A 27,840-nucleotide genomic window follows, 5' to 3' on the forward strand; every position below is an offset into this window, starting at 1 on the left:
TATTTTTGGTCCAATTTGCAGTGTTTAGGAAGATCCATTTTTACGAAGATATATGTTGCAGTTAAAGGGTGAGACATTGTAGGATGGAAGGATTTGGCACGCCTAGGAATCATTCTCTGACCTGGACATGAAGTTCCTGTTGTCTTTGGTGATTTGCCAGATTTGGTATTGTGTGATCATATTGCAAATGTAACTATGCCTAATAATGTTATGGATTGCATGGTCACTTTGTTTCCTGAAGTTTTTAGAGACCAAGTGGGTACTGTGCGTGGTTTTGAACACTGCATTAAGTTAAAGAAAGGTGCAATTCCTGTGGTACACAAAGTTAGGCCAGTTCCGTTAAGCATCAACACAGATTTAAAGATTTTACTACATAAATTACAATCTAAAGGTATATTTACTTCAACTGACTCATCAGAATGGGTTTCTCCCATTGTGATCACCAAAAACAAAATCGTGAATTAAGATTATGTGTGGATTTGTGGAGATCTGACAATCAGAATATATTAGTAGATTGTCATCCTCTTCTACATTTCCAAGAAATGATCACAAACGTGGGTTGTTCAAATTTTTTTTGACTATTGATCTCCATTCTGCATACCACCAAATTCCTTTAAGTGAAGATTCTCAGAATATAACCACATTTGTAACTCTGTTTGGAGCCTTCAAATAATTGCGTTTGCCGTTTGGACTTGCTTCAGTGGCAAGTGTTTTTCAAAAATTCATGGATAAGTTACTTTATGACATACCGCAAGTGCAGGCTTTCCAAGATGACATATTAATTCACACAGAAACAAAGGAAAAGCCCATGGAGGTTTTCAATAATGTATTTCTTATTCTAAAGAATAAAGGTATGTCGGTTAAGCCTAGTAAATGCAAGCTGATGGTGACGGGGATTGAATATCTGGGTCACATCATTTCCGGGGAGGGAATTAAACCTAAATTTAGCAATTTGGATGCAGTAAGAAAAGCGTGCCCTCCCACTGATAAAGATGCTTTAAGATCGTTTCTAGGGTTCCTGTGAGTATTACGCCAGGTTTGTTCCAGGGTATGCCATGGAGGTACAGCCATTGAGACCTTTTTTTAAGAAGGGAATCAAATTGGATGGAGTGAGAACTTCAATGCTGTTTTTGAAAAAGTAAATAATTTAGTTATTAATGCTCCAGCTTTACAGGCATTTGATTCATCAGGAAAACAGTTTATTATGGTTGATGCCAGTTTGAAAGGGATTAGTGCAGTTTTTGGTCAGTGGGTTAATGGTTGTGAAAATACGGAAGCTTTTGCTTCTAGGACCTTGACTGAGGCAGAAACCATTACAGTAATATTGAGAGAGAAGCTTTGGCGTGTGTGTGGGTTGTTCAGAAGTTCAAAATATATATATGGGGCATCAGTTGTGATTTATATACTGATCACAACAATGATAGCACTGAACAGGAGTGGGTGACATCAATGTCCAATGATGAGGTGTTGTCCAAAGTTTTAGTATTTTTTGAAAACAAAATGGTCACCTGAAAAGAAGTTATCGGGTGAGCTCAGGTGTTTTGTGCAAGTAGCCAAAGAACTATCATGTGAAAATAATATTTGCTTAAGGGTTGATCTTGTAGTTCCACCTACTGAACTTAGGAACAAAATCATCACTTTGGCCCATGAAGGTCATTTGGGGATCTCGGTGACCACTAAGAAGTTAAAGTTGTTGTATTGGTGGCCGGGATTAGACAAACAAGTTGCGAGTTTCATCAATAAGTGTCCTGAATGCACAGTCTCGGACAAACACTAGAAAACAGTCACTAAACCATTATATCCTGTCCCTTTTCCAGAGAAACCCTGGGAAAAAATAGCCTTGGATTTTTCTGGATCCTTTCATCTTTTACCGAGGGAATAAGAGGTATCTCATAGTTGTTGTTGATTATTTTTAGAAGTTGATATATTATTCCTTTGTTCCCAGTGCGGGTTCTGACATTGTAATTAGTTTTCTAAGCAAAATGTTTAGATTGGAAGGCCCAGTTAATACTGTGGTCACTGACAATGGTACGCATTTTGTATCAAAGAAAATGTGTGACTTTATGACTCTCCATGATATCACACATCTTAAGGTAGCTTTGCACAGTCCGTATTCAAATGGTTTAGTAGAAAAGGTTAATCGTATTTTCAAAGACAGAATTCAGACTGCTTCCGCATCTAACTCTGATGTTGCAGGATTTTTGCAACAAAAAGTTCGGGCGTATTTAACCACCCCTCATACTACTACTGGAGTCACTCCTTTTAGTTTACTTAGGGGAAGAGATCCCAGAACCAAACTTCCACCAAGATGGATGTTTCGTACTTTGCAAGGAAAGCACATTTCGACAGTTTTGTATGATGACTGTGCTTTAACAAGTAGAGTTGTTAGTAAACAGCTAAAGCAGAAAAGTAACTATGATTATAGGAGTAATGCCAAACAAGTTGAGTTGTTTGCAAACGATTGGGTTCTGATCAGGAAACTTTTTAGAGTGTGTAAGGGTGAATCTAAGGTTTCATTACCTTAAAAAATTATCAAGTCCACAAAGGCTTCTGTTTACCTAGAAGGTAAAGGGTGGTGGAATAAGAATGTGTTATTTCTATTAATGATGAACAAGTAAAAATGTTCAAAGACACGTAACGCTTAAAGAATGCTGAAAGTTCTATGTTATCAACTGAGGTTGGAAATTCTGTATTTGTAGAAACTGAGAATGATCCTGAACCTTCTATTGAAAACTCAGACACTTCTATGTTGACAAATAGGGGGTCATTCTGACCCCGGCGGTCTAAGACCGCCGGGGCCAGGGTCGGCGGGAGCACCGCCGACAGGCCGGCGGTGCTCCGCAGGGCATTCTGACCGCGGCGGTTCGGCCGCGGTCAGAAGAGGCAAACCGGCGGTCTCCCGCCGGTTTACCGCTGCCCTTAGAATCCCCCATGGCGGCGCAGCTTGCTGCGCCGCCATGGGGGATTCTGACACCTCCTACCGCCATCCTGTTCTTGGCGGTTCGCCCGCCAGGAACAGGATGGCGGTAGGGGGTGCCGCGGGGCCCCCGTAAGAGGGCCTCGAAAAGTATTTCAGTGTCTGCTAAGCAGACACTGAAATACGCGACGGGTGCAACTGCACCCGTCGCACCCCTGCAACTACGCCGGCTCAATTCTGAGCCGGCGTCCTCGTTGCAGGGGCATTTCCTCTGGGCCGGCGGGCGCTCTTTTGGAGAGCGCCCGCCGGCCCAGAGGAAATGTCTGAATGGCCGCCGCGGTCTTTTGACCGCGGTGCGGTCATTCAGCGGCGGTACCCTGGCGGACGGCCTCCGCCGTCCGCCAGGGTCAGAATGAGGCCCATAATGGTTAAAAACATTCAGGTGACAATTTGTGTGGTGTAAATGATTTGCTTGGTGGAAATTCTTCTGGTAAAATGCAAACTGATGGTGAATTTGAACCACAACATAATTCAACTTGTGATGTGAATTCAGATATCACTGAGTCCATATCAAAACCAGTGAATTGGGATATCACTGAGTCCATATCAAAACCTGTAACTACTCGCAGTTCTAGAACTGTCAACTTACCTTCCAAAATTCGTGATTTTATTCTTGTTTAGAATTCTGTTTTTTTTTCTTCTTCGTTTTCGTAAAGGAGGGAGGTGATGTAATAATTATATTATGCCTAAATATTGATGTCTAGGTATGTATGTTTTGTATTGCTTTCTATCTTACCTCTGTATTCCATGTATGGAACCTGTGTTCATTGGTGGCTTACTCTGGGTTCTGGAGCTTCGGTCACAGCATTGTCAGTTGGCCGTTGTTCCAGGAGCCGGACGCTGCTGTTGTGGTCGTGGGTCATTCCGCATGGAATCAACTTCTTCTTGTGCAATCACCGCTGGCGTCTGAGTCCTCCTCTGTCTCATTGTCTACCCCTTGCCACAGGCCGGCACCTGAGTCAACAGGCACACACTATACTTTCTTTGAAAATAACATCAAACACAAAACCATCACATTGGCCCCCAGAATTTTAACACTTCTCATGGAGTTAAGCATTCTTAGGTTTCCTGTCAGTTTCTCCAGGTGTGTGTCATTGTAGTGCAAAGGGAAATCCCATACACGGGTGGTACACAGCAACCTTCAACATTCACAATAACTTCTAACTGCATTTTCGAACATATTTGCACACAAGTCACAGCAAGAAGCTCCGGATGTAACTGCGACAGAAAACATGGGAAGGAGCACCAATCATCCTAGTTTTCACAGGAAGAGTTAACAAAGAAAGGTCATTACAAAAATTATTTTTGAGTGAGAGAAGAAAAGATGATTACACGTAACTTAAAACGTATACATTTCCATGCCCTCACCTGGCGTATGACCAGCACATTCTTTAGATTTACAAGCTCGAGGTCAAGCCAACAGTAGTTGCGGTGTTTTTAGCAAACTCCCTAGATTTAGCAACCTCAAGATTGTCATACGTTACACATTTTTGGGAAGGGGCGGTTAGTGAATACACTCAAGAGAAGTAACAAGGATAGATGGAAGTGTAATAGAAGAGAGTCATACATCATGTCTGTTTTCGTGAATCAGGTTTTTTTAAGATGCAATAGCAATGTTTTAGGGTTATTGAAACAGCCATTGACTCCTGTGAGGTGCACTGATGTGTCAAGCTTGAACAACTAAGCTTTGAATTGAGGCACTGTCCATTTAGGACAGTGCCTAGAAGTGCACTCTTCCGGCGGTTAACCATAACCATACCCTCGTGTCTGCTTTTTGAGTCCCTCAACAGATTCTGAACAGCATCAGCTTGATGATGGAGTGTAACTATGCACCTTTTAAACACATCAGTGTTTTGCAAGTCAACCTTTCCGAACTGATTTACAATTATCATGCCTGTTTGATTAGCTTCCTGATCATTGGTTTGCATTTGTCAATCATAGGTGTCAAATGTGGCGGAGTCCTTTCAGCACCATCAGGCAACTTCTCCAGTCCTAATTTTCCGGGACTTTATCCTTACGACACGGATTGCATGTGGCTGATAGTAGTTCCTGAGGGATCATCTGTCCTGCTGACATTTCACCACTTTGAGCTAGAGTTCCATGACGCCTGCGACTTTGACTACGTCAAAGTGTACAACGGGATTTCTGAAGATGAAGGCAATCTCCTGGGAAAGTTTTGTGGTACAAGTTTACCACCTCAGTTCACGTCCTCGTGGCACGTCATGTCCATCATTTTTCACTCTGACAAGCATGTTGCGAGTAAAGGCTTTTCTGCTGTCTACAGAAAAGGTGAGATCTGATTTATGTACATCATTAATAACGTTTTTCATGCTGACTTGTCAATAGAGTAATGTTTTGCAACTGGACCCGCTAAACAAATCTGATCCAAGTCATCAATTAATAGTAGGTTGCCTAAGTACAAATATTTCATACATAATCCATATGCATATTGATGAATCTGTACAGAATGGTATTGTAAATGCATTCACATGGTGTTTCATACCCCGATAAGGAAATGAAGCGCATTTGCAGATGGGTAATATGTGACTCTATGGGGATGTTTAGAATTGTGGACTATATGAGAAGTGTTTTGGTTTTTGCTTTCACAGTAGGCTGCTCCTTTGATGGTAGCTGTGAACGTTTAGCTGAGCTTATGCATGGATGAGCGAACAAGCCTGATAGATAGCTGAGCATGTAGTTGTGCCAACCATCACTCAGGGTGACTTTTTTCCAGTTTCGGCTTAGCATCCTGAGTTTTCTTTCGTTTGTGCCTTCCTAGTGATGGCACGTGTCTCATTGTGCGATCACCTCGGTAAGAGCAATGTCTTCTCTGCCTTCCTGAGTTCCAGTTGGCCTTGGATGTTTCTTGTATTTGACAGGAGAGATTCCAAAACGAGGGGCCAGCTCATGTCACTCTAGCACGGGTTGTTACGTGTAACTTGACTTGAATGGATCATGGGCTTTCACTGTGGATGATGTAGAAAGTCTTGAAAGTTGAACCTTTGCCAAAGGGCAACCAAGGAGAGTCCGATGGTCAGTGACAATTGGACAGGTAATGGTTATCTTGCTGTGGCATTCTTCATTCTTGTGTGTAATCAGGTATTTTACAGGGTGGGCAGAAAGTGGTAGGGTTTGGCCTAACTTCATAAATTGACTGGGATTGAGGATCAGTGACCTCTTCCAAAAAGACAAATTTGACATGTATTCATTTTGCCTGCAGCAGATTATGATAACTTGCCATAACAGCCCTAAAGTGAATAATTTACTAGGTGCTGTGTAAAAATATTCTGAAATGCAACCTTCTGTGATGGGCAGCTGTCTTTGCTGTAGGTGGATAGCTGAAATCCTTTCATGAAACTCTTTTTGAGTATTAAGAACAAAAAAATATCATCTATGATAAGTTGACAACCGGTTTTGAATACATTTGACGTCTTACTGAGGGTTCTCGCTGTTCATAAATTGAAAGCATGAAATAAAACATAATGACTTCTAAAGTTCTACACATAGAATCTAAAGAATTCATGTCCCGAAAAATATAGCTGAATCTCTGAGAGGCTGGTTCTTTTTTGCCATTTTATGAATTGTATTAATATGAGACACATAGGTTAAATCTATCTAGTAGTTCTACTTTTTATGTTATATTTACTAAGATGTTTTTGAAGTTGCATGGTTTTAGTTATATTATATCCTTATCATCAAGTGTCATTATTTATTCCTCAATAACGTTGTAAAATCACCTGGACATTATTCACGCATCATAAGAATTCCTGCAGAAGTTAAGAAACGAATGTGCTAAGATTCCTCTCCAAATGTTATCTCAAATAAATATCTGTCTCTATAACTATGAATACACTAAGAGGGTTTCATGTCTCGGAATCACAAAAAGTAGATACTTTATTTATGAAACTAGCAAAAAAGAGTCTGTTTCAAAGCAGGTGTTATTGCGGTGTATTTCAAAATCAGGACCTGAAAAAGATTATGATATTGTCAGGGAAATGGAGTGATGCTTGATCAGAAGCCAATCCCTACCTATCCCTAAACTCTGGGATGACCCGGATAATCACAGTGTCGACCAGAGACACTGGGCAAAGGAACAGGGGAGAGAGAAAATCAGTGGTCCAGAGTTGCAGAGGCTAGGTCTCAGTCGCAGTGCTCTTGGAACAGATATTGCTCTGAAGCACAGACCACACTTCTATAAGGAGAGAGAGGAACTCCCAATAGGAATAATGATAGGAGTGCATCAAGTAGTCACAGTCAGGAGGTGGTTGACTTCAAGTTAAACTCACCTGCCTCCTTATAGCTTTAGTCTTTGTCAAGCCCATGAAGAACAGGAACCAACTCTGATGACGTAGAAGGGAGAGGAATGGGTGAGCCTGGAATACATTAGCACAAAGGAGGGAGCAAAGGTAATGAACTTGTAAGACACCCGTAGGAAGCTGTCCTTTCCCCTGCACTGGCGCACAATGGGAAGTCTGGCACCAGTGCAGGCACCCTTGCACCTTTTTGGCACATTCCCAGGTTTACCTATTCTTGTAAATCTGGGAATGCATCCTAATCCATGAATGTTGCATTGGAACACCCATGGAAACGCCTTTCTGGCAAGTTGCGGCTCGCAGCAAGCAGAAGGGGTGGGCGGCACGGGAGGGGGGGGAATTAAAATGAAATTACAAAAGATTTTTTTTAAACCACTTACCAGAATGTCTCACCCGCTCCGCTCCTCCATCTCCTCGCTGCAGGCACAGGCTCCCAGCCTGCCCTGCGACCAATCCTGAAGCTGCTCAAAGCTGCGTCAGGATTGTCTGGGAGCGCCCAGCCGAGACAGCCGGTGAAAAACACATGCGCTCTGAGAGAGAGTGCTGAGCGCTCCCTTTTACCAAAAAACGATAATAAGCACAGTTTATTATTGTTTTTGGTATAAGGTTTGCAGCTGCAGCTACTAGCAGAGGAATAACACTCCTCTGCCCTACTGGAGGTGCCGCCCCTGCTTTCTGGGGCAGAGGAATGCAACGCAGTGATTTGCGCTGAATTAAATTACTCAAGTTTTACGAAGGCATTCAGGGCCACGCACAGAGGCTTTACATGACTTCATAAGTATAATTTTTCATTTGCATCGCTCTTGCACCATGTTGCATGGTGCAAGAGTAACGCAAAGGGGGTCATAAATATGCCCCTTAGTCTTTACACTCCCAGATTCCAATCCCCCATCTGCCAACTACACCAGGAACCTCATATCCTGTGAAGTCTGCTTGCCCTTTATTCTGCCTGATGTTGATATGTGGTGGTTCTGTGAAACACATATATTTTTTACCAACCAGACTTTTATTGATTTTGTGCACTGCGCAAACAGCGATAACAAACAGTACGCAGTGCAGAGCACTCAGAGGATACAATAGTAACAACAGAACAGAGTACATCGTACAGACCCGAACAAATAATGACATTGACCAAAACTCCACATGAACTTCGGTAACAGTGATCAAACCAGCTAGCATCCACACTTCAGGCATTGCCAAATTTGATTAACCTCCTTCTTTCATGTTTTTTAAACTTAGATCTGTCACCCAGTAAGGCAAAAAACACCCAGACAGTACCAAAATAGTGACTTGCTTCTGAATGTGGAAACAAGTGAATCTTCTTCCCCAAAGCAGTCTGTGGGCTGATGCAAATTGTGTGTGTCTGGGAAGGGTTGTATTTCATAATATCAAGTTCATTAATATCGGCTTACTGTTAGAAATTGGGTCTCTTGTTGGCAGAGGTATGCACCCTGTACAAGTAGGGTCCACAATCCTGGTCAGGGTAAGTCAGATACATATTCTAAATTAGCCTGTGCTCACCCTCTGGTCGTTTGGCACAGAGCAGGAAGGCTTAACTTAAGAAGAAATGTGAAAAGTATTTGCTCAACACACACACATAGTACCACAATGAAACACCACAAAAAACGTCACTCAGGTTTAGAAAAATAGAGAGTATTTATCTGAGTAAAACAAGACGAAAATGACAAAATTACAGTCAGTAGAAGTCAAGATGTGAAATGTCAAAGAATAAATCAAAAATAGTGTTTACAAGTCAATAGCGCTAAAAAGGTTATCTGAGATCACGCTAGATCGGGGTAAATCTAAAGTTCAGGCCGACCACGATGGAGGGCAAGCCGGCTACAGAACTCAGATAGGTCCCATTGAGAAAGTACCCTGAATGGAGCAAGGGTCAACGGCGAAAACTCAATGCGAGGCATTAAGGAGGTGCCTCACATCATCAATCCAGTGGATAGAGGAAAAGCTCTGGTGCCCATCCGTGCAGTTGATGAAGGCTTCAGTGTCAAACCCTTTTCTGGGGGCGTCGAGCCACACATTCCGTCGAGGAATTAAACAATTGTTCATATACATAACCGAATTAATTACAAGGGGTCACATTGTTAGATTCACTTAATTACTGTCAAAGGTGTTTCAACCCTCTTAAAGGATGAGGGGTCTCATTAGGACCAACATATAGTTAGGACTCCTATAACAAAGAACACAGGTTAGAAAGGGGTAAAGTATGCCTCATCCGTAGTATAACTATCGATAGTCCATGCATACATGACCATGAAGGCACACCCACCTGATAAAAAAGGACCAACTCTATGTGAAGTCACCATAGAGTGTATAGTCAATATTCTGCTCTTGCCATCACTAATCTACTGTTTTGCACTTTGAGCAGTATCAAGGCCTCTTGTGAGTATGATTTTTGTACATGGACAAATGATTAATTTAGGTCCCTTGTATTCAGAGTATAGGAAAGCAGGATTTGAAATGTGGTGAATGTTTTTTTATTTTTGAACTATGGTTTTGCGGGTTCCATTTTGTTTTGGACACCTTCCTTTATTTTTTCTGCACTTCAAAGTTTTGATACTTTTATATTGTGTCATATGAATATAGTTCTGACTAAATTATCAAAGGGGTTGTGTTTTCTGAATCAAAACAGTGGTTTTCTTTCATTCATCCTATAAATATATCATTAATGCTATTGCGCCAGTTATTATCAAGTATACATACAGTGGGTGATAAGAACCGCTGTTCTAGATAAGTGTAGGCCCACTAGTACCATGTACATTACCAGCCCAATATGCCAAAGAGGTATATACCAATTAAAACATGTTTTAGGTAAGAGATGTGCACTTTAGCACTGGTCAGCTGTGGTAAAGTGCTCAGAGTCCTAAGGCCAACAAAAACAAATTCAGCTAAAAGTGGAGGGCAAAAGTCAAAGTGTTTGGGGGTGACCCTGCAGAAAGGGCCATTTCCAACACTTACAGAAATATAAAATATGGTATCTCGACTACCACTACATTGTCCAGGTATTTATATTCAGGGAATCATATATTTACTTTTTCTAACTCCACATTTACTTAATTTAATGATAAGGTTTTAGTCGATATTGTGGAGTTAATGGGGGTCATTCTGACCTCGGCGGTAAAAGGCGCCTACCGCCGGTCAGAAATCCTCCATAATTCCGCCGCGGTCACGGTTACCCGCCACGGTCATTCTGACCCGCAGCAGCCAAACCTCTGAAAATCCGACAGCCACAACAGACCGCCAGACCAGCGGTCGGCGGAAAAGTGGAGGTGACCAAACCTCCACCGTCACGCCAACAGAAATACGCCCATGCCATTACGACCCACGAATCCACGCGGCGGTCTTTCAAACGCGGTTTTCCATTGGCGGTACACACCGCCGCGGTCAGAATACACACAAACGAACAAAACTCAGCCACATTGGCCGATTTGAATTCCACACACCTGATACACATACACACACCACTCCCACACACACAATACAATATAAAACACACACCCACATCACCCACAAACCCCTTCGACCAAAATCCAAAAAGAAGCACTGAGAGACACAGCAGCGATCACAGAACACCATCACACAGAGGCACACTACACCATCACCCACACAATATCCACACACAAAACAACACACACCACCACACTCAACACACTTAACTACACATACTCCACCCCACACATCATACACACCACTCCATGGCACCCCAAAGACACCCCCGCTTCTCAGACGAAGAACTCAGGGTCATGGTGGAGGAAATCGTTCGGGTAGAGCCCCAGCTCTTCGGCACACAGATCCAATACACCAGCATTGCCCGGAGGACGGAGCTATGGCAGAGGATTGTCGACAGGGTCAACGCTGTGGGACAGCACCCCAGAAATCGGGAAGACATCAGGAAGCGATGGAACGACCTACGGGGGAAGGTGCGTTCCATGGTATCCAGGCACAACATCGCCGTGCAGAAGACTGGCGGAGGACCCCCACCTCAACCCCCACAATTTACAACATGGGAGGAGGAAGTCTTGAACATCCTGCATCCTGACGGCCTCGCAGGAGTCGGCGGAGGAATGGATTCTGGTAAGTTGAAGCTTCAATACTGCTTCCCCCCCACCTGCATGCCAAATCATACCCCAACCCTCACCCCCATCCTCGAACCCCACCCTCACCCCCACCCCCATCCTCACCCCCACCCTCACCCCCACCACCATCCTCACCCCCACCACCATCCTCACCCCCACCACCATCCTCACCCCCACCCCCAGCACACCTATTCCCTGCCAATGTCTCACCATCACAACCCACACATCCCAAAACCTAGGCCTGCATGCGTCCACTAAGCATGGACACCCATCACCAAAGCATGCCCAATGCATATACACATCCCCCCCACAAGCCACCCTCACCAAAGCCCCCACACACGAATGCCAGCACTTGGGGACACGGGAACCCACAGATACACCCATATGGCACACATTGAAACTATAACCATACCTCTATACCCCTGCAGGACCCGACCGCCAACACACCGCCACGGAGGGCCCAGAATTCTCCACACCCCCCACCCAAGAGGCCGTCAGCGATGACAGCAGCTCTGTCGACCTGGACACTGATGACCAGCCCGGACCATCGGGGACCTCTGGACAGTCGGTTCCCCTCACACAGGCACAGGCCACTACAGACCCAAACCCCTCTGGGAACACCAGCACAGCTCCCACCCAGCGGGCCCATGCCTCTGTCTCCAGGGCGCGTCAATCTGCGGTGTGTCTACCACTACAGGGCACCCAGGATAACCCACCACCCCAACAACAACAGGGACCTGGGGGCAGTGGTAGTGGGCTCACCGGCCAGGGGGCAGAGGCCCAGGGAAACAGGGCAACTCGGAGGGCAGCTGTGCGACAGGGGGGGGACGGGCCCAGGGAACCCACTCTCCACGAGGCCCTCACCACCATCATGGGAGCATACAACCGCTCCCAGGAGACGATGGCGACGGTACTGGCCAGGTTCCAGGAGATCCAGGTACTGCAGGAGGAACACTATCGGGGGTACAGGGAGGACATCAGAGCCCTCACCTCCACCCTGGTTTCCATGGTAGGGCTGCTGCAGGAACTCATCAACACCAGGACGGACACTCAACAACAACAAAGGGCCCCTGCCACTAGCCTGGACCAAGAACAGCCAACCACCTCCGCCGGCGCTAGTGGACAGGAGGCCCCCGCACAACAGCAGCCCACCAGACCCCCACCTCCTGCAGGAGAAGAACCACCCCGCAAGAGGGCCCTGAGATCTCGCAAGAAGACAGAGTAGGATGTCAAGACCCCCGCCAGCAAAGGATACCACCTGATGTCATCCCACTGTCCCACATTGTCACCCTGTCCATCCTTGAACTGCCCATGCTCCATCTCTCCACAGGCCTATGGACAATGCACCTGTGTGACTGTTACTCTGGACTCTGCCATGGACATTCCTTCACCATAGCCCCCACCCCCTTGAAACCACCCGTCCCATTTTGAGCACTGAAATAAACACCTATTTTGCACAAAACTATCTGGAGTCTGGCTGTGAGTTCAAAATATTGTAATTGACATGACAGTGCAAATATGTCCTTGTACATAGTGAAGTCAACAAACAGCTGCCACAAAGCTGTAGTCCATGGGGAAACGAAGCACAGGACTCGTAGTGGGGACCCCAGATCTGAAATAGGGAGGGAAAAGCCACAACTCAGTCATCATACACTGGGGCAAATAGACAGGCAGCAGAGATGCAGGAGAGTATTTTACATTTACTAAATTATGTTTGAATTGTTACCTGTGTCCTATTGGAAGTACTGTGCAATGATTCTGTCCCTGTTGTCTGTTTCATCCCCGTCGTCTTCCTCCTCTTCACTCTCCACAGGTTCCACAGCTGCCACAACATCACCATCTGGACCATCCTCCTGCAGGAAAGGCACCTGGCGGCGCAAAGCCAGGTTGTGAAGCATGCAGCAGGCCACGATGATGTGACACACCTTCTTAGGTGAGTACATTAGGGATCCACCTGTCATATGCAGGCACCGAAACCTGGCCTTTAGGAGGCCGAAGGTGCGTTCGATCACCCTCCTAGTACGCCCATGGGCCTCATTGTACCGTTCCTCTGCCCTGGTCCGGGGATTCCTTACTGGGGTCAGTAGCCACGACAGGTTGGGGTACCCAGAGTCCCCCAATAGCCATACACGGTGTCTCTCTAGCTGTTCCATCACGTAAGGGATGCTGCTATTCCTTAGGATGTAGGCGTCATGCACTGACCCAGGGAATTTGGCATTTACATGCGAGATGTACTGGTCAGCCAAACACACCACCTGGATGTTCATGGAATGGTAACTTTTTCTGTTCCTGTACACCTGCTCCCTGTCTCTTGGGGGAACCAAAGCCACATGGGTCCCATCAATGGCACCAATGACGTTGGGAATATGTCCAAGGGCATAGAAATCACCCTTCACTGTAGCCAATTCGCCCACCTCAGGGAAAAGGATGTAGCTCCTCATGTATTTCATCAGGGCAGACAACACTCTGGATAACACCTTCGAAAACATGGGCTGAGACATCCCAGAAGCAATTCCCACTGTTGTCTGAAATGACCCACTTGCCAAGAAATGGAGTACTGACAGGACCTGCACCAGAGGGGGAATCCCTGTGGGTTGGCGGATGGGGGACATCAGGTCGGGCTCCAGCTGGGCACACAGTTCATGTATAGTGGCACGGTCAAGCCGGTAGGTCAGGATAATGTGGCGTGCTTCCATTGTCGACAGGTCCACCAGCGGCCTGTACACGGGAGGATTCATCCGTCTCCTCGCCAAACCCAGCGGACGGTGCCTAGGAAGGACAACATGGAGCACACAGTCAAGCAACCCACAGGTACGTACTCACAGCTTGCACAGTAAACGATTCTCTATGCAGTGAATGGCGTGTCTGAGTGGCTATGCAAGGCCTAGGCCTGTGTGACGCAGTTGAAATTGAGCCATGTGGACCCTCGAAATGGCGGCTGCCTGACCTGTGAAGTGTGACAATGGGATGTGAGGTCAATGCGCTGGCGTGGCACACCGCGGCGGTCGAAGACCGCAGCGCGAAGCCACATTGGTTAACATTGAAGCCTATGGGTTTCAGGAGCCAATGGCGAAGGGCGCCGGCGGTGGCGGTACGCACCGCCGCGGTACGCACCGCCACGGGCGTGACCGCCATTTTCTATCTACTTATTCACTCGCGACTTGAACTTTCACAGGAGAGGACCTATACTGCAAGTGTTGCTGTGACCTCGGTCTGGAAGGGACAATGGCTGCTGCGCCTGGGGAAAGGGCCCCTGCCTTCACTGGAGAAGAGTTGGAAAAACTTGTGGATGGGGTCCTCCCCCAGTATGCGCTACTCTACGGTCCTCCAGACCAACAAGTGAGTTTAATTCAATATGGATTTGGGGCCACTGGCTGGCTTGGGGGCCTGGCGGGGGGCCTGGCGGGGATGGGGGGCATGTTGGGCCTGGCGGGGGGCCTGGCGGGGGGCCTGGCGGGGATGAGGGGCATGTTGGGCCTGGCGGGGGGCCTGGCGGGGGGCCTGGCGGGGATGGGGGGCATGTTGGGCCTGGCGGGGGGCATGGCGGGGGGCCTGGTGGGGATGGGGGGCATGTTGGGCCTGGCGGGGGGCCTGGCGGGGGGCCTGGCGGGGATGGGGGGCATGTTGGGCCTGGCGGGGGGCATGGCGGGGGGCCTGGCGGGGATGGGGGGCGTTGGGCCACTGGCAACGAAAATGCAGACAAACTTGAACGTGGTATTTCTCCCTCCCTGTACGTGTCACATAGGTCCGCGCCCATGAGAAGATCGGGATTTGGCGTGCCATCGCCAAGGAAGTCCGGACCCTGGGGGTCCACCATCGACGGGGCACCCACTGCCGCAAGAGGTGGGAGGACATCCGCCGCGGGACCAAGAAGACCGCCGAGTCTCTGCTGGGGATGGCCTCCCAACGTAGGCGGGGTGCCTGCCGTCAACTGACCCCCCTGATGTTCCGGATCCTGGCGGTGGCCTACCCTGATTTGGATGGGCGCGTGAGGGCAGCACAGCAGACACAAGGGGGTGAGTACAAGCATAATCTACTCTGTTGTCGCGCAGTGGAGGTGTCTGGGTGGGGGAGGAGGGCTGTGGGTCCCCCTAGGCCAGGGCGATATCTGTAGGCTGGGCACCCCCGTAAGCCCCTGTGTCCCCAGCCACCACCCTCAGTAGTGTGCCAGTACAGCCATCCCTGGGCCGTGTCATCCATGGGTGCAGTTGTCAACTCTAGGCGTGTAGGGCATGTTCCACGGAATGCGTAGGGGACCCCAAGTGCGCAACTTAGTGCAGGGGGCATCTGTGTCTGTCATGTCCGCTAACTGTACCGGTGATCCATGTACTCAAAATCTCTTTATTTCTCTCTCCCCCCCCATTTTTGTTTGTCTTTCTGTGCTTGTGTGCATCAGCATCATCAGGCGGAGGAGAAGTGGCATCGGGGCAGGAGGGAGCTGCATCTCACATGGCCCAGGAGGGCCATGCCACAGAGTCTGACTGGACCAGTGAGACGGAGGGCGAGGGGAGCTCCACAACGGGGACGACTGGACCCTGCAGCGACACGGACACGTCCTCGGAAGGGAGCTCCCTTGCGGGGGTGGCACCATCCGTGCCCCCCGCCATTACAGGTACAGCCGCCACCCAGCGCACCATCTCCGCCCTCCCAGCAGCCCCTCAGCGTTCGCCCCGTGCCCGCTCTGCCAGGAAGCCGGGCATCTCCTTCGCCCCAGGGACCTCAGGCCCTGCCCCTGTTACCCCCGCTGCCCTCAGTGAGGAGGTCATTGACCTCCTCCGAACGCTCATTGTTGGGCAGACTACCCTTTTGAATGCCATCCAGGGGGTGGAGAGGGAGGTTCATCGCAGCAATGCGTACCTGGAGGGCATTCATTCGGGTCAGGCTGCCCATCAGCGATCGTTCCAGGCTCTGGCCTCAGCACTGACGGCAGCCATTGTCCCTGTCTCCTGCCTCCCTCTACTAACTCCCTCCTCCCAGTCTCCTGTTCCTCTGCCTGTCCCACCCACACCATCAGACCAGCCTGCACACACCTCAACACCCAAGAGCAGCTCATCCAAACATAAGCACCACAGATCACGCAGACATTCACACAAGCAACATTCCGATGCAGACATGCCAACAGTCACTACCACCTCTGTGACCCCCACCTCCTCGTCTCCCTCCTCCCTCCCTGTGACGTCTACACTCACACCTTCATTCACCTCACCATCAGCCAGTGTTTCCATCACCAGCACACCCTCCAGTACAGTCCGCACACGTGCAGTCACCACCCCCACTGCCATTTACACGTCCCCTGTGTCCTCTCCCACTGTGTCTGTCACCCCTTCTTCCACACCACACAAACGCAGATACAGTCATCCACCTCACGACAGCCTCCCGCTCCTGCACCTGCACCCAAAGACAGCAAACTTGTCTCGCCTACAACCACATCCTCTCCCTCCACTCCCATACCCACTGTACCTACCACTATCCATTGTCCCAGGAAAATCTATCTCTCTACTGCTACCTTCTTTCCTGACCCTGAGCCCCCCCCTCCTTCTCGTCGGGGTAAGAAGAGCACCTCAGCCACCACCAGCCCTGCAGCCCCCTTGACAAGGGTGCAGGGGTATTGGAGCCCACCAGCCCGCAGGTCTGGATCTTCGCCCAGCAGCAAGGGGACAGCCAGCCCACCCCCTGGGAAGAGGAGCAGAAGGCGGAAGGGCCGCCGCAGGAGCCCGGGTTCTATATCCCCCCAGGACACTAGCCAGCCACCGTCAACAGCCACAGCTCCAAAGGGAGGAAAGGGCCACAGACTCCCGACTAAGGAGGGCAAGGGCAGCAAGGCGTAGAAGTCAGGCAGCAGGCCTGCTGCCCATGGAGGACCCATCACAGCTGCCCAGGAGGAGCCCGCAACCCCCATAGCCGCTGCCCAGGGAGGAACCGTCACAGCTGCCCAGTGAGAGCCCACCACCCCCATAGCCGCTGCCCAGGGAGGACCCAGCCCAGCTGGCCAGGAGGGCCCCACCACCCACAGCCCAGGTGGGCATTGAAGGAGCACCATCCCCGCTGCCCAGGAGGGCACCACCAGGCAATGAGCAGTTGGCCATAGACTGGCCGCCGTCTCCAGCACCGCTCCGCTGGGGACCGCCGTCTCAAGAACCACTGAACTGGGCCCTTCAAGGCAAGAACCGCTGAACTGGGCCCTTCAAGGCAAGAACCGCTGAACTGGGCCCGCCGTCTCCAGCACCGCTCCGCTGGGGACCGCCGTCTCAAGAACCGCTGAACTGGGCCCTTCAAGGCAAGAACCGCTGAACTGGGCCCTTCAAGGCAAGAACCGCTGAACTGGGCCCTTCAAGGCAAGAACCGCTGAACTGGGCCCCGCCGTCTCCAGCACCGCTCCGCTGGGGACCGCCGTCTCAAGAACCACTGAACTGGGCCCTTCAAGGCAAGAACCGCTGAACTGGGCCCTTCAAGGCAAGAACCGCTGAACTGGGCCCTTCAAGGCAAGAACCGCTGAACTGGGCCCCGCCGTCTCCAGCACCGCTCCGCTGGGGACCGCCGTCTCAAGAACCGCTGAACTGGGCCCTTCAAGGCAAGAACCGCTGAACTGGGCCCTTCAAGGCAAGAACCGCTGAACTGGGCCCCGCCGTCTCCAGCACCGCTCCGCTGGGGACCGCCGTCTCAAGAACCGCTGAACTGGGCCCTTCAAGGCAAGAACCGCTGAACTGGGCCCTTCAAGGCAAGAACCGCTGAACTGGGCCCTTCAAGGCAAGAACCGCTGAACTGGGCCCTTCAAGGCAAGAACCGCTGAACTGGGCCCTTCAGGCAAGAACCGCTGAACTGGGCCCTTCAAGGCAAGAACCGCTGAACTGGGCCCGCCGTCTCCAGCACCGCTCCTCTGGGGACCGCCGTCTCAAGAACCGCTGAACTGGGCCCTTCCAGGCAAGAACCGCTGGCCCTTTGGCAGACGTGGCAGGGCAGGATCTGTCTCGGGCAGGGCTGCAGGATGTCCTCTGGCCAACATGCCTCCTCCAGTGGCAGTGGAGTCTGTTATGGACTGTTTGGACTGTGGCTTTGCACTCCCCAGGATGGCCCAGTGGGCAGGCCACCCACTGTATGGACTGTATGGACTGTGGCTTTGCACTCCCCAGGATGGCCCAGTGGGCAGGCCACCCACGGTATGGACTGTATGGACTGTGGCTTTGCACTCCCCAGGATGGCCCAGTGGGCAGGCCACCCACAGTATGGACTGTATGGACTGTGGCTTTGCACTCCCCAGGATGGCCCAGTGGGCAGGCCACCCACTGTATGGACTGTATGGACTGTGGCTTTGCACTCCCCAGGATGGGCCAGTGGTCATGGAGTCCCCTCGTGGATCTGGCGTCGTGTACTCAAGTGGCTGAGGTGCCCCCCCCTTCCCTTCCCCCTGAGGTGCCTGTCCTTTTTTCTTTCTGATGTCCCTGCAGTGTTCTCTCCGTGGAGTTCTTGTCGTGGGACTGGGTCTTGCCCCTTTGCTCAGGACCCCTGTGGTCCACGGACAGTGGTTGGACTACATATAGTAGATGTATATATTTTGTACATAGTTTATTTATTTATTTGGATTACTGCTGTCCATTTTTCAATATATCTGCCCGTTTAAGATCTCTTCTTTTGGTCTTTGCATTATTTCGGAGGGGGGGGTTTGTGGGTTGTGACAGTGATCTGTGGGAATGCATTGATGTGTGTGTTGTAGTGGGTGTGGGTGGGTGGGTGTGTGCCGGTAATCTTTTCCCTCCCCTGTGTCGTAGGTGCAGTACTCACCGATGTCTTCCGCGCCGCCAGGCGTGCTCCTGGTACAGGAGCAGGTATAGGAGTGCGGGGATGACCTGTAACTCGGGTTCCATACTGCCGGAATCTCGCGTGGAGTATGTGGAGGTGAGTGTTTTCCCGTTCGTAGTCTGTTTCCGCCGTGTTTTTATCGGCGGTGCTCCCGCCCCGGAAAAGGTGGCGGATTGGTGGGTCGTGATAGGGTGGGCGGTACATTGTCTGCCGCCTGGCTGTTGGCGGTGACCGCCGCGCTGTTTGTTTGTTCCGCCGTGGCGGGCGGAGTGTTAATGCGGCGGGCTGTGTTGGCGGTTCCCGCCAGGGTCAGAATTGCATATTTTGGACCGCCGGCCTGTTGGCGGATTGGCCGCCGCTTTATCACCGACCGCCAGGGTCAGAATGAGGGCCAATGTCTTTCTTGGTTGGTTTTGTGATCTTAACAGAGTGACTCCCCACCTCGGGAACACTCAATACTTTATTGGGAGATACTCATATCCTGTTGTTCAATAATAATCTTCTGCATTTCTGGTACGAAGATACCTTGAGTTAACTGAATATAGGCAAATTCTGTAAATTAAAAGAACAGAGGTATCCTTAGAAATGTTCAAGAACTGACAGGAATAATTAATCAAAAAGGACATCTTAGAATCACACAGAATATGAGCCAGATCAAGCCCAAAATAAACTACAGATGGCTAAATATTAATTTAGGATCAAGACAGTGATGGTCCATCAAGACTTCCATGCATAGTATTGAAAACAAGAACACTCAGCTACTAACGGGGAGCAATGAATGATTGTCACATTTTTCTGCAGTATAACAGAAATGTTGGTTAAAGACAAACACTCCTGATAGGTTGATGATGCTAAATCTGGAACACATAACATGGACCATATTTATCATTTTTGATGCAAAACTGCGCTAATGCAGTTTTGGGATAAAAATGGGGCTATGGGGATAGCACCATTTTTTGGATGGGAACGCCTACCTTGCATCTCATTGACGCAAGGTAGATGCACACATCCAAAAAATGGTACAAACTCCTCTATTTTGATGTTAGACGTGTCTAACTTCAAAATCTAAATATGGAGTTAGGTTTGAGCTGAATTTTCGTAAAATAAATGACACAAATGTGGCGCAACAGAAGTATAAATATGGGCCCCTATGTGTTTTATCACTAACACTGCTTTACATCAAGTTCAAACTGTTTTTGATCGTAGTTCTGCATGAACTCTCACCACTTGCTTTTAGCCGGTAGTAACTCTGAATGCAAAACAGAAAGATTCCATAAATAACAAGGTAAAATAGGCATCAACACCATGTGTGCATGTTACTGTTCCCTTCAAGCTCACCATTGTCTGCATCCAACTTAGATGAAACACAGTTCAAATTGTGAACCAAAAACCAGCCCCAGTGCAATTTATATATGAATAGGATGTGAAGCAAGACTTAGGGCCATATGTACAAACACTTTTTCCCATAGACACAGAATGGGTAAAAACCTTTGCTACATCTGGCCCTTAATTTTTCACTTACAGGTTTTAATAAAGATAGCGAATGTTGTACACATGAGCGATTGACCACATTTTCTTAATGTTATTTGCTTTTTTTCCCCATTTTGCCCTTTCACATAAAACCTGTCAGTCACAAGCAAGCCATTTTGTGCTCAGATCAGTATTGGTGTTTGTGCCAAAATGAGTGCAAAATACCATTCACTCCTTTTTAGCTCTATTGCCCTCACTCGGTCCCACAGGAATAGCCCGGCCCAGACCCTCTGGTTTGGAACAAGTCTGTGAAGCCTCTTTGGCTTAGAACCATGCTGTTCTAGCCCCTTGGAAACCTTGTTAGCTAACCACTCATCAGCCAACAGTGCAAGCGTCCCTGGATCCTCTTCTGTCAGATCAGACAGATATTCCCTAAGTAGGATGGAGCACTCCTTCTTGAGTCGCTCTGGCATCATCTACTGGTTAAGGGATGGTGCCATCCTTGGCTTCCATCCCTCTCATCCACTTATTCCAGTCATGGAATATACTGTCAAGGCTCAATTTTTTATAGAACCAAATCATCAAGTGGTATTAACTGAAGTACAAGTTTCACAGTAGTAAGCCTGGGATACATTTTAATTACACTGAAGTAATTGAAATACTTTCAGTAAATATGCATTACAATTGTGATGCGAGATTACCAAAATTACATGAATACTCCACTTTAAGTAATTAAGAGTAATTTGGGCCAAAATCCTTACTGCAGGAGCACAGGAACAATGAACTAAGATAGAGGGAATACTTTCTGGCTGCTGCTGGCATGTCCTATAGCATTTAGTGCTATTTTCTTAGCACAAAATATATTCTCTGAACCATTTTGGATGCAAGGTGCTACATGCTGGATTGCATTTATCACACAGTTATACATAATTGCACATTTTGCTATGATTAGTCTACAGAGAATTACGTCAGTTATGTCCACCCATATTTAGCACTCATTATTATATGTGAAGTGGTCTTAAAATGATATTTAAAACAGAAAAAGAGCAGTTTTGACTCATAAGGCAGACTATGACATAAAAAACCCTTTCCAAATAAAGAGTTGGCTTTGAGGGTTTGAAAACAGTTTTCATAAAACTCAATCCAAATAGGTTACACTCAAAGTTTTGATTCATTTTAGTAAATAATTAAGTATTCATCAGGCAGACAGTCATTTATGTAGCACTGCAGGAAATTGCCTCTTTTGCTTGATCACCCCCATATTTTTTGGCCTTATGCTGCTTGAATTTTGTACTGTGTGCACTGGGAAGCTGCTAACCAGGCCCTAGTGCATGTGCTGTGGCTCCCAGAACATGTCGCAATTGGCTATATTCCCAATTGGCATATTTAACTTACCTTAAAGTTCCTATTATATAATATGGGCCGTATTTATGAAGGTTTTGCGTCACTCTTGTGCAATGCAAGGAAGCAGAAGGGTGATGCAAAACCTAAGTGAGATTTATCAAGTCACCAAGGCCACCTTGCATAGCCCTTCGTAGCTTGATAAGTCTAGAGTAACGCAAGACAGCGCAAATTGATTACTCTGTGTCAGGAAGGAGTTCCATGGGGGAAGCATGGGTATTCCCTCGCATCCACCCATGGATTGTGGTGTATTAATAGATTTACCATTAGTGGTACACCTGGGAATCCGTCAAAATGCTAAACCTCCCCAGGTGAGCCGCAGCAAGGAGAACTAACTTTATTTCTCCTCGTTTTCTTCTCTTTCAATGTGTGATGCAATATTGCAGCACTCATAGAAGGAGGAAAATGCCTCTCAGGATTGCACCAGTCTTTTACAGTATAGGATTGTCAGGGCTGTTGAAAAGAAATGTGTAATGGTCTGTATGAACCATACTCCTGTTTCACATATATTTATAAACGGTCTGTGAATCAGTAATGAGCACTGTGACACTGGGACTTGAAACTGAATTTGGAATTGTTAGAGTGCACTAACATCTGAAGGTTTCTTGGCGCTATTAAAAACTTTAGAAGAAAACATTATAAGGAAAGACAGGTTCTGAGAGCTTTTCTAGATATAAGATGGTTGGGCATGTTTTCCAGTTTACTAGGCAGATTATTCCAAATCGTTGGGCCCTGTAAAGAAAAGACCTAGGGGGTTATTCTAACTTTGGAGGAGTGTTAATCCGTCCCAAAAGTGACGGTAAAGTGACGGATATACCACCAGCCGTATTACGAGTTCCATAGGATATAATGGACTCGTAATACGGCTGGTGGTAAATCCGTCACTTTTCCGTCACTTTTGGGACGGATTAACACCTCCTCCAAAGTTAGAATAACCCCCCTAGTCCCGAAGAAAGGCTCTGCAGAATCCCAGAGCGCTGAGTCAAACTTAGGAGGCCAAGCAGAGCATTCTGGAGGGAATGAATATCATTAGTCTCTTAGAGATGACTTGAGGAGACTTTTAGCTCATTATGGGGTAGATTTAAGAAAATCTTGTGCCCATTTGCGCCCCCTAAACCCACCATGTGTTCGTCGTATTTAAAATATGGTGTGCCATGGCGCAGGGTAGGGGGCAATAGTGTCAACATTTTTTATGCTATTGATGTACTGTTCAGGATTAGCGCCAAAATGTTGATCAGTACATAGTGCTCTGAGCAGGCGGTAAAAATGCCGCAAAAAATGGTGCAAATAAATTATTGATATTTCATTGCACCATTTTTTCAGCCCCCCCCATCGGGTGAACGTCCCCCTTGCATACATTATGTCTGACACAGGTATAATGTGTTGCAAGGGGTTAAAAAGTGGCACAATTAATGCATTGCGCCACTTTGTAAATCTGGTGCAGCGATTTTGGTCTTGTTGGGCCACATTAGCATAAAAAAAATGATGCTAATTTGGCACAGAAAGGCACTAGTCTCTTCTAAATCTAGGCCTATATTCCATAACAATGGGCTATGAAATAAAATTATGTCCCTGTTGAAAATGTTCTATGGCCCAATATATAAGAAACTGACATTTGTATGGGTAATATCTTTGATTGATTCCCTATATACCAGTGTGTTTATATGCTTGTGATGTGCTAGCTTCCCAAATAACAACTGTCTTTGTTGCTTGACTCCGAAGGAACCTATGTATCCACTCTATTTTATTTACCCACTTACCTTTTGCGAAATTTGGGGTAAAAATATCAACTGTTTCTGTTGTTCTTCCCAAATAAAAAGAAGAGGTTGTTATACCCTTCTGATGTTACATCTATCCAGTTTCAATTTTGCACAGAATGTGGTCTTTAAAATTTAATTGTTCTCATATTATTTTTCTACCATTTCGGTATGACCTAATTTTTAAAAATCCAAGATCATTGTCAAAACCAGATAACTAGTATGGAATACATTTTTATTCTGATTTAAATAATTATTGGAGCATATCGAAGTTGTGATTGGAAGAGAGTCTTGAGTCAGTTCTTAGCAGCAGCAGATATGGTAAATATTGATTGTAAATTGTGTGAGACCCTCTGAAATAAAAAGCGATTGATTTCATCTGTACAGCGCACTGCCACTCCGAGGTTTCTTGGCACTAAAAAGAAACAGAAAAAGAAGCAGACGCTTAGATAAAACATAAAGAACTCCATACAGGAAAGTGAGGGAAACCAGGCCAATGCGCAGAAGAGGTAGGGTTTCAGTCTTTCGTGGAAACGCAAGCAGTTCTGCAGTGATCTGAGATTAACTGGAGGGGGGCGCCATAATGCAGGGGCCAAAATAAAAAAGGACCAACTGAGCACATCCTCTTATCATCTATATCACACTTTATGAATAGTTAAATAATCCTGATTAACAAACGACCAATAACATAGGAGTTTTTTTCTTCACGTGCCTTCCAGTTATTTATGTATGGCTGTGAGCACATATTCTAAAGGCATGCTGCTGAATTGTACTGTTCGATTTGTTATACATTACTATTTGTTTTCGTGGGATGGGAAGTCAAACAGTACGCTCCCAATCTCTCAAATTTCACAGGGTTAGATTTGGAGGAATGGTTCTTCATCTTTGCAGATCAACCTTAAGCAAAGGTCTTCTTCCAAAGTTATTCAAGCAAAGTCCAAGCTGCCAAGAGGATAATAAATAACCTGTTGACTTTTGATCTAGTATTGAATTACATTTCCGGGCACCGTACAAAATCACAAAATAAATATAATCTGACTTTAACTACCATTTACTACAATCTGAACACTTGTAAAATAACACACCTATTGAACATCACTCAGTTTTTTGCAAAACAGTTACACAACTTTAGCAATATTTCCCTGTGCATGTCAGAAGAGGAGCCTTCAATCGGGCTCGGATCTGCTCCAGGTTACATCCAAATGAACTGGGGAAGTGAAAGACAAGCACAGGCGTGCCGGTCTGGATAGATTGCTTAATGATACTTCACAGCATCCACCATAGGAGCTTGCTCAGATGCTTATTCCTCAAACAGCAGAACCTAAGGATGATGTATTTCCTTTCATCCTTTAGTCATCTTGTAACCATGACCTCCCCACCCCATTGCCACTCACAGGCACGGCATCGCAGGAGTATGGGTGATCACCTGCATTGCTTGACCACCGCGGAAAGCTGCTTGCAGATCCTTTATACAGGATGACCCGCATCTCAATTATCTCAGCTATGGAGACTGAAAGATGTGAGTGGTACTTGGAAGGAAGATGTCACGCTAGGGTTGGCAAAGCATGTGCTTAAGTCAAACCTCTACAGGACAGATGGTCTCCTGCTTGCACCATGACAGCAAATCCACAAGCCTCATCTGACTGGCATAGAACTTCCAAGGACACTTCGTATCCACCCACGCATGCATCAAATGTTGTCCTCTCTTGCTGCGGGCAGTTTTCAAGGCCTGCATGAATAATCCCTGCTTTATTGGTAGCATCAACAAATCAGAAACCCTGGGTTTCTTCAGCCTGACAGGGTCTTCTTCTTGGTCCTGGTTCACCTCTCAGCCTTTACAACTGATGTAGTTATCAATTTATCTTTTATTCTTTTCATAACAAACAATGCTTTTCTTGAGATCGCATAACTTGCTTGAAGCTATTGTTTTAATGGATGTCGCTTCTAAAAAATGCCAGGTGTTTTATTCGGTATAGTGTCCCAGTGTTCGTGCCATTTCTTGAACGGGGAGTTGGTGCAGGTCACAGATCTGAATTTTCACAATTTGCATTATTCTGCATAATGCAAATAATGTGAAATCAGTGTACTCTGGTCATGTTAAAATGCCAGCCACTACACGCTAACCACAGAATAATTAATATGCTCATTCCCAGTCAGTAAGTCTGTAAATGGATCTTATTTGCTGTAAGCACAGTTGTTAGCAGAACAATCGTACCCTGTTTCCTGCTTAGCCCGGATCTACAGTCCTCTCTTCCCAGGTTCTGCACGAAATGAAAACACTGGAGGTATTTGATGATGGCCTAAAAGTCTTTGGATTACAAAGTTGTGCACAAAGTTATACCATTGCAGGGCATTCGTATAGTGGGACATCATTTGAAAATCACTATCAGTGCACATGCGAAAATCAGAGCTGGGCTGTACATGAAAAGTTGTGGCTACTGGGAGGCACCAAACAGGTCTTTCCTGTCCCTTAAATGGTTACATTTGTTTCCGTTATGCATACAGCTGATCACTCGAATATTTCCACATTTAAACCATTAAATGAGGCTGTCTTTTGAACATGATTTTTCGGGTAAGTTGCAAGTGTATTATATTTTTCACTTTTCTGGTGCCTGCTTGGTGAACCGTTGTTAATGCAAGTGTTAGAATGTTAAGAGTAATCCACAGATGCTTTGCCAAGAGATGCGCCTTGAGTCACCTGGAGTAGAGTGACTAAAAGCTACCCCTGGAGGCGTGCCTGAGGCTGCTCCTATATCCATGCATTAGATGGGTGGGCAACTCTACCCTGCTCACAAGGGCAACATGTACCTGAAGGATCCAACGGGCAAAGTGCTTACCTTACATATAAATTAGAATCAATGTTGTGTGCTTGCTTCTCCAGATGTCTGCGGTGGCGTGCTGACAGGACTTTCTGGTGTCATAGCCAGTCCAGATTACCCGGAGAACTACCCCAACAACGCAGAATGCCAGTGGATCATTCGAGTCACCCCTTTTTCAGTCATCAAACTCGTCTTCACTGACTTCCAGATGGAAAATAACGAGGAATGTAATTTTGATTATGTGGCAATTTTCGACGGTCCCAGCATGGAAGACCGACACATCGACCACTACTGTGGCACCATGAAGCCGCCGGATGTTATATCTTCTTCCAACGAGCTGATGGTGATGTTCAAGTCAGACTTCAACATAGGAGGCAGGGGCTTTAAAGCACACTTCTACTCAGGTACGTCAGAACACTAGGGTAGTCTGGTCGAATAACAATATCCTGTACGTGGCATAATTTTGCATCTTTCTTGCTGTTTTGACTATATGCATATCTACATATATAGAGTCTATGAATTTTATACTGGTTCCACTTACCTCCTTTGGGTTTTCTTGAACTGGTCTGAGTGTGGTAGAGCACTTCCTACAAGTAAATATTTCTAAGTCATAACCAGTAAAGGCAACATTGTCAATGTCAAAATCCACAATGTCAATAAAACTTCTATTGTAAATAATCTACCTGTCATCTACTAAATGCGAAAGATTTTCCTCTCTGTGACTTCATTATGACCTTGCAATGATTTTAATCTTGTGTATTCCAGTCCAATCCTATGTATACTCTTTAAAGGATCAACTGTTATTTTTCTTGCACGTATAAAGAACGGCCGGACAACTGTATACTGACAATCCACATACAAGATAATAACTGTAATATATACCCCTAAATAAAATGAAAAGTGATTCGCGTGACAATGGCTGATATGAATTAATTTGATTTAAAGTGGCAACTACTGCAAGTCTAATTAAAACATCACGTTGCAAACTGTGATAACGTGCATGATATAGACTGGTACATTGCTATTATAGAGTGGATTTTAATTGCAAGTAGGATCAATTTGAAGTCTGTCTGAAAGCTCAAATATGAAAAATTTCCAAAATAGAGCTTGAGTTTCAGCTCGCTAGAAAGCAGGCCTTGCTCAAACATAATCAAACTTTGTAAATAAATACATCAACGAATAAATATATACATAATTTACAAAATAAATTACTTT

General features: G+C 46.8%; 1 protein-coding gene across 1 annotated transcript in view; it reads left to right on the plus strand.

The window, feature by feature from the left end:
* CDCP2 (CUB domain containing protein 2) overlaps window positions 1-27,840 on the plus strand; it is a 109,901-nt gene that overhangs the window by 35,042 nt on the left and 47,019 nt on the right. Inside the window, exons 2-3 of the mRNA XM_069233360.1 lie at window positions 4,919-5,266; window positions 26,688-27,029. Coding sequence (XP_069089461.1) covers window positions 4,919-5,266; window positions 26,688-27,029 — 690 coding nt within the window. The remainder of the gene's footprint in view (window positions 1-4,918; window positions 5,267-26,687; window positions 27,030-27,840) is intronic.

The sequence above is a fragment of the Pleurodeles waltl genome, chromosome 4_2, assembly GCF_031143425.1.
Source record: "Pleurodeles waltl isolate 20211129_DDA chromosome 4_2, aPleWal1.hap1.20221129, whole genome shotgun sequence".
NCBI lineage: Eukaryota > Metazoa > Chordata > Amphibia > Caudata > Salamandridae > Pleurodeles > Pleurodeles waltl.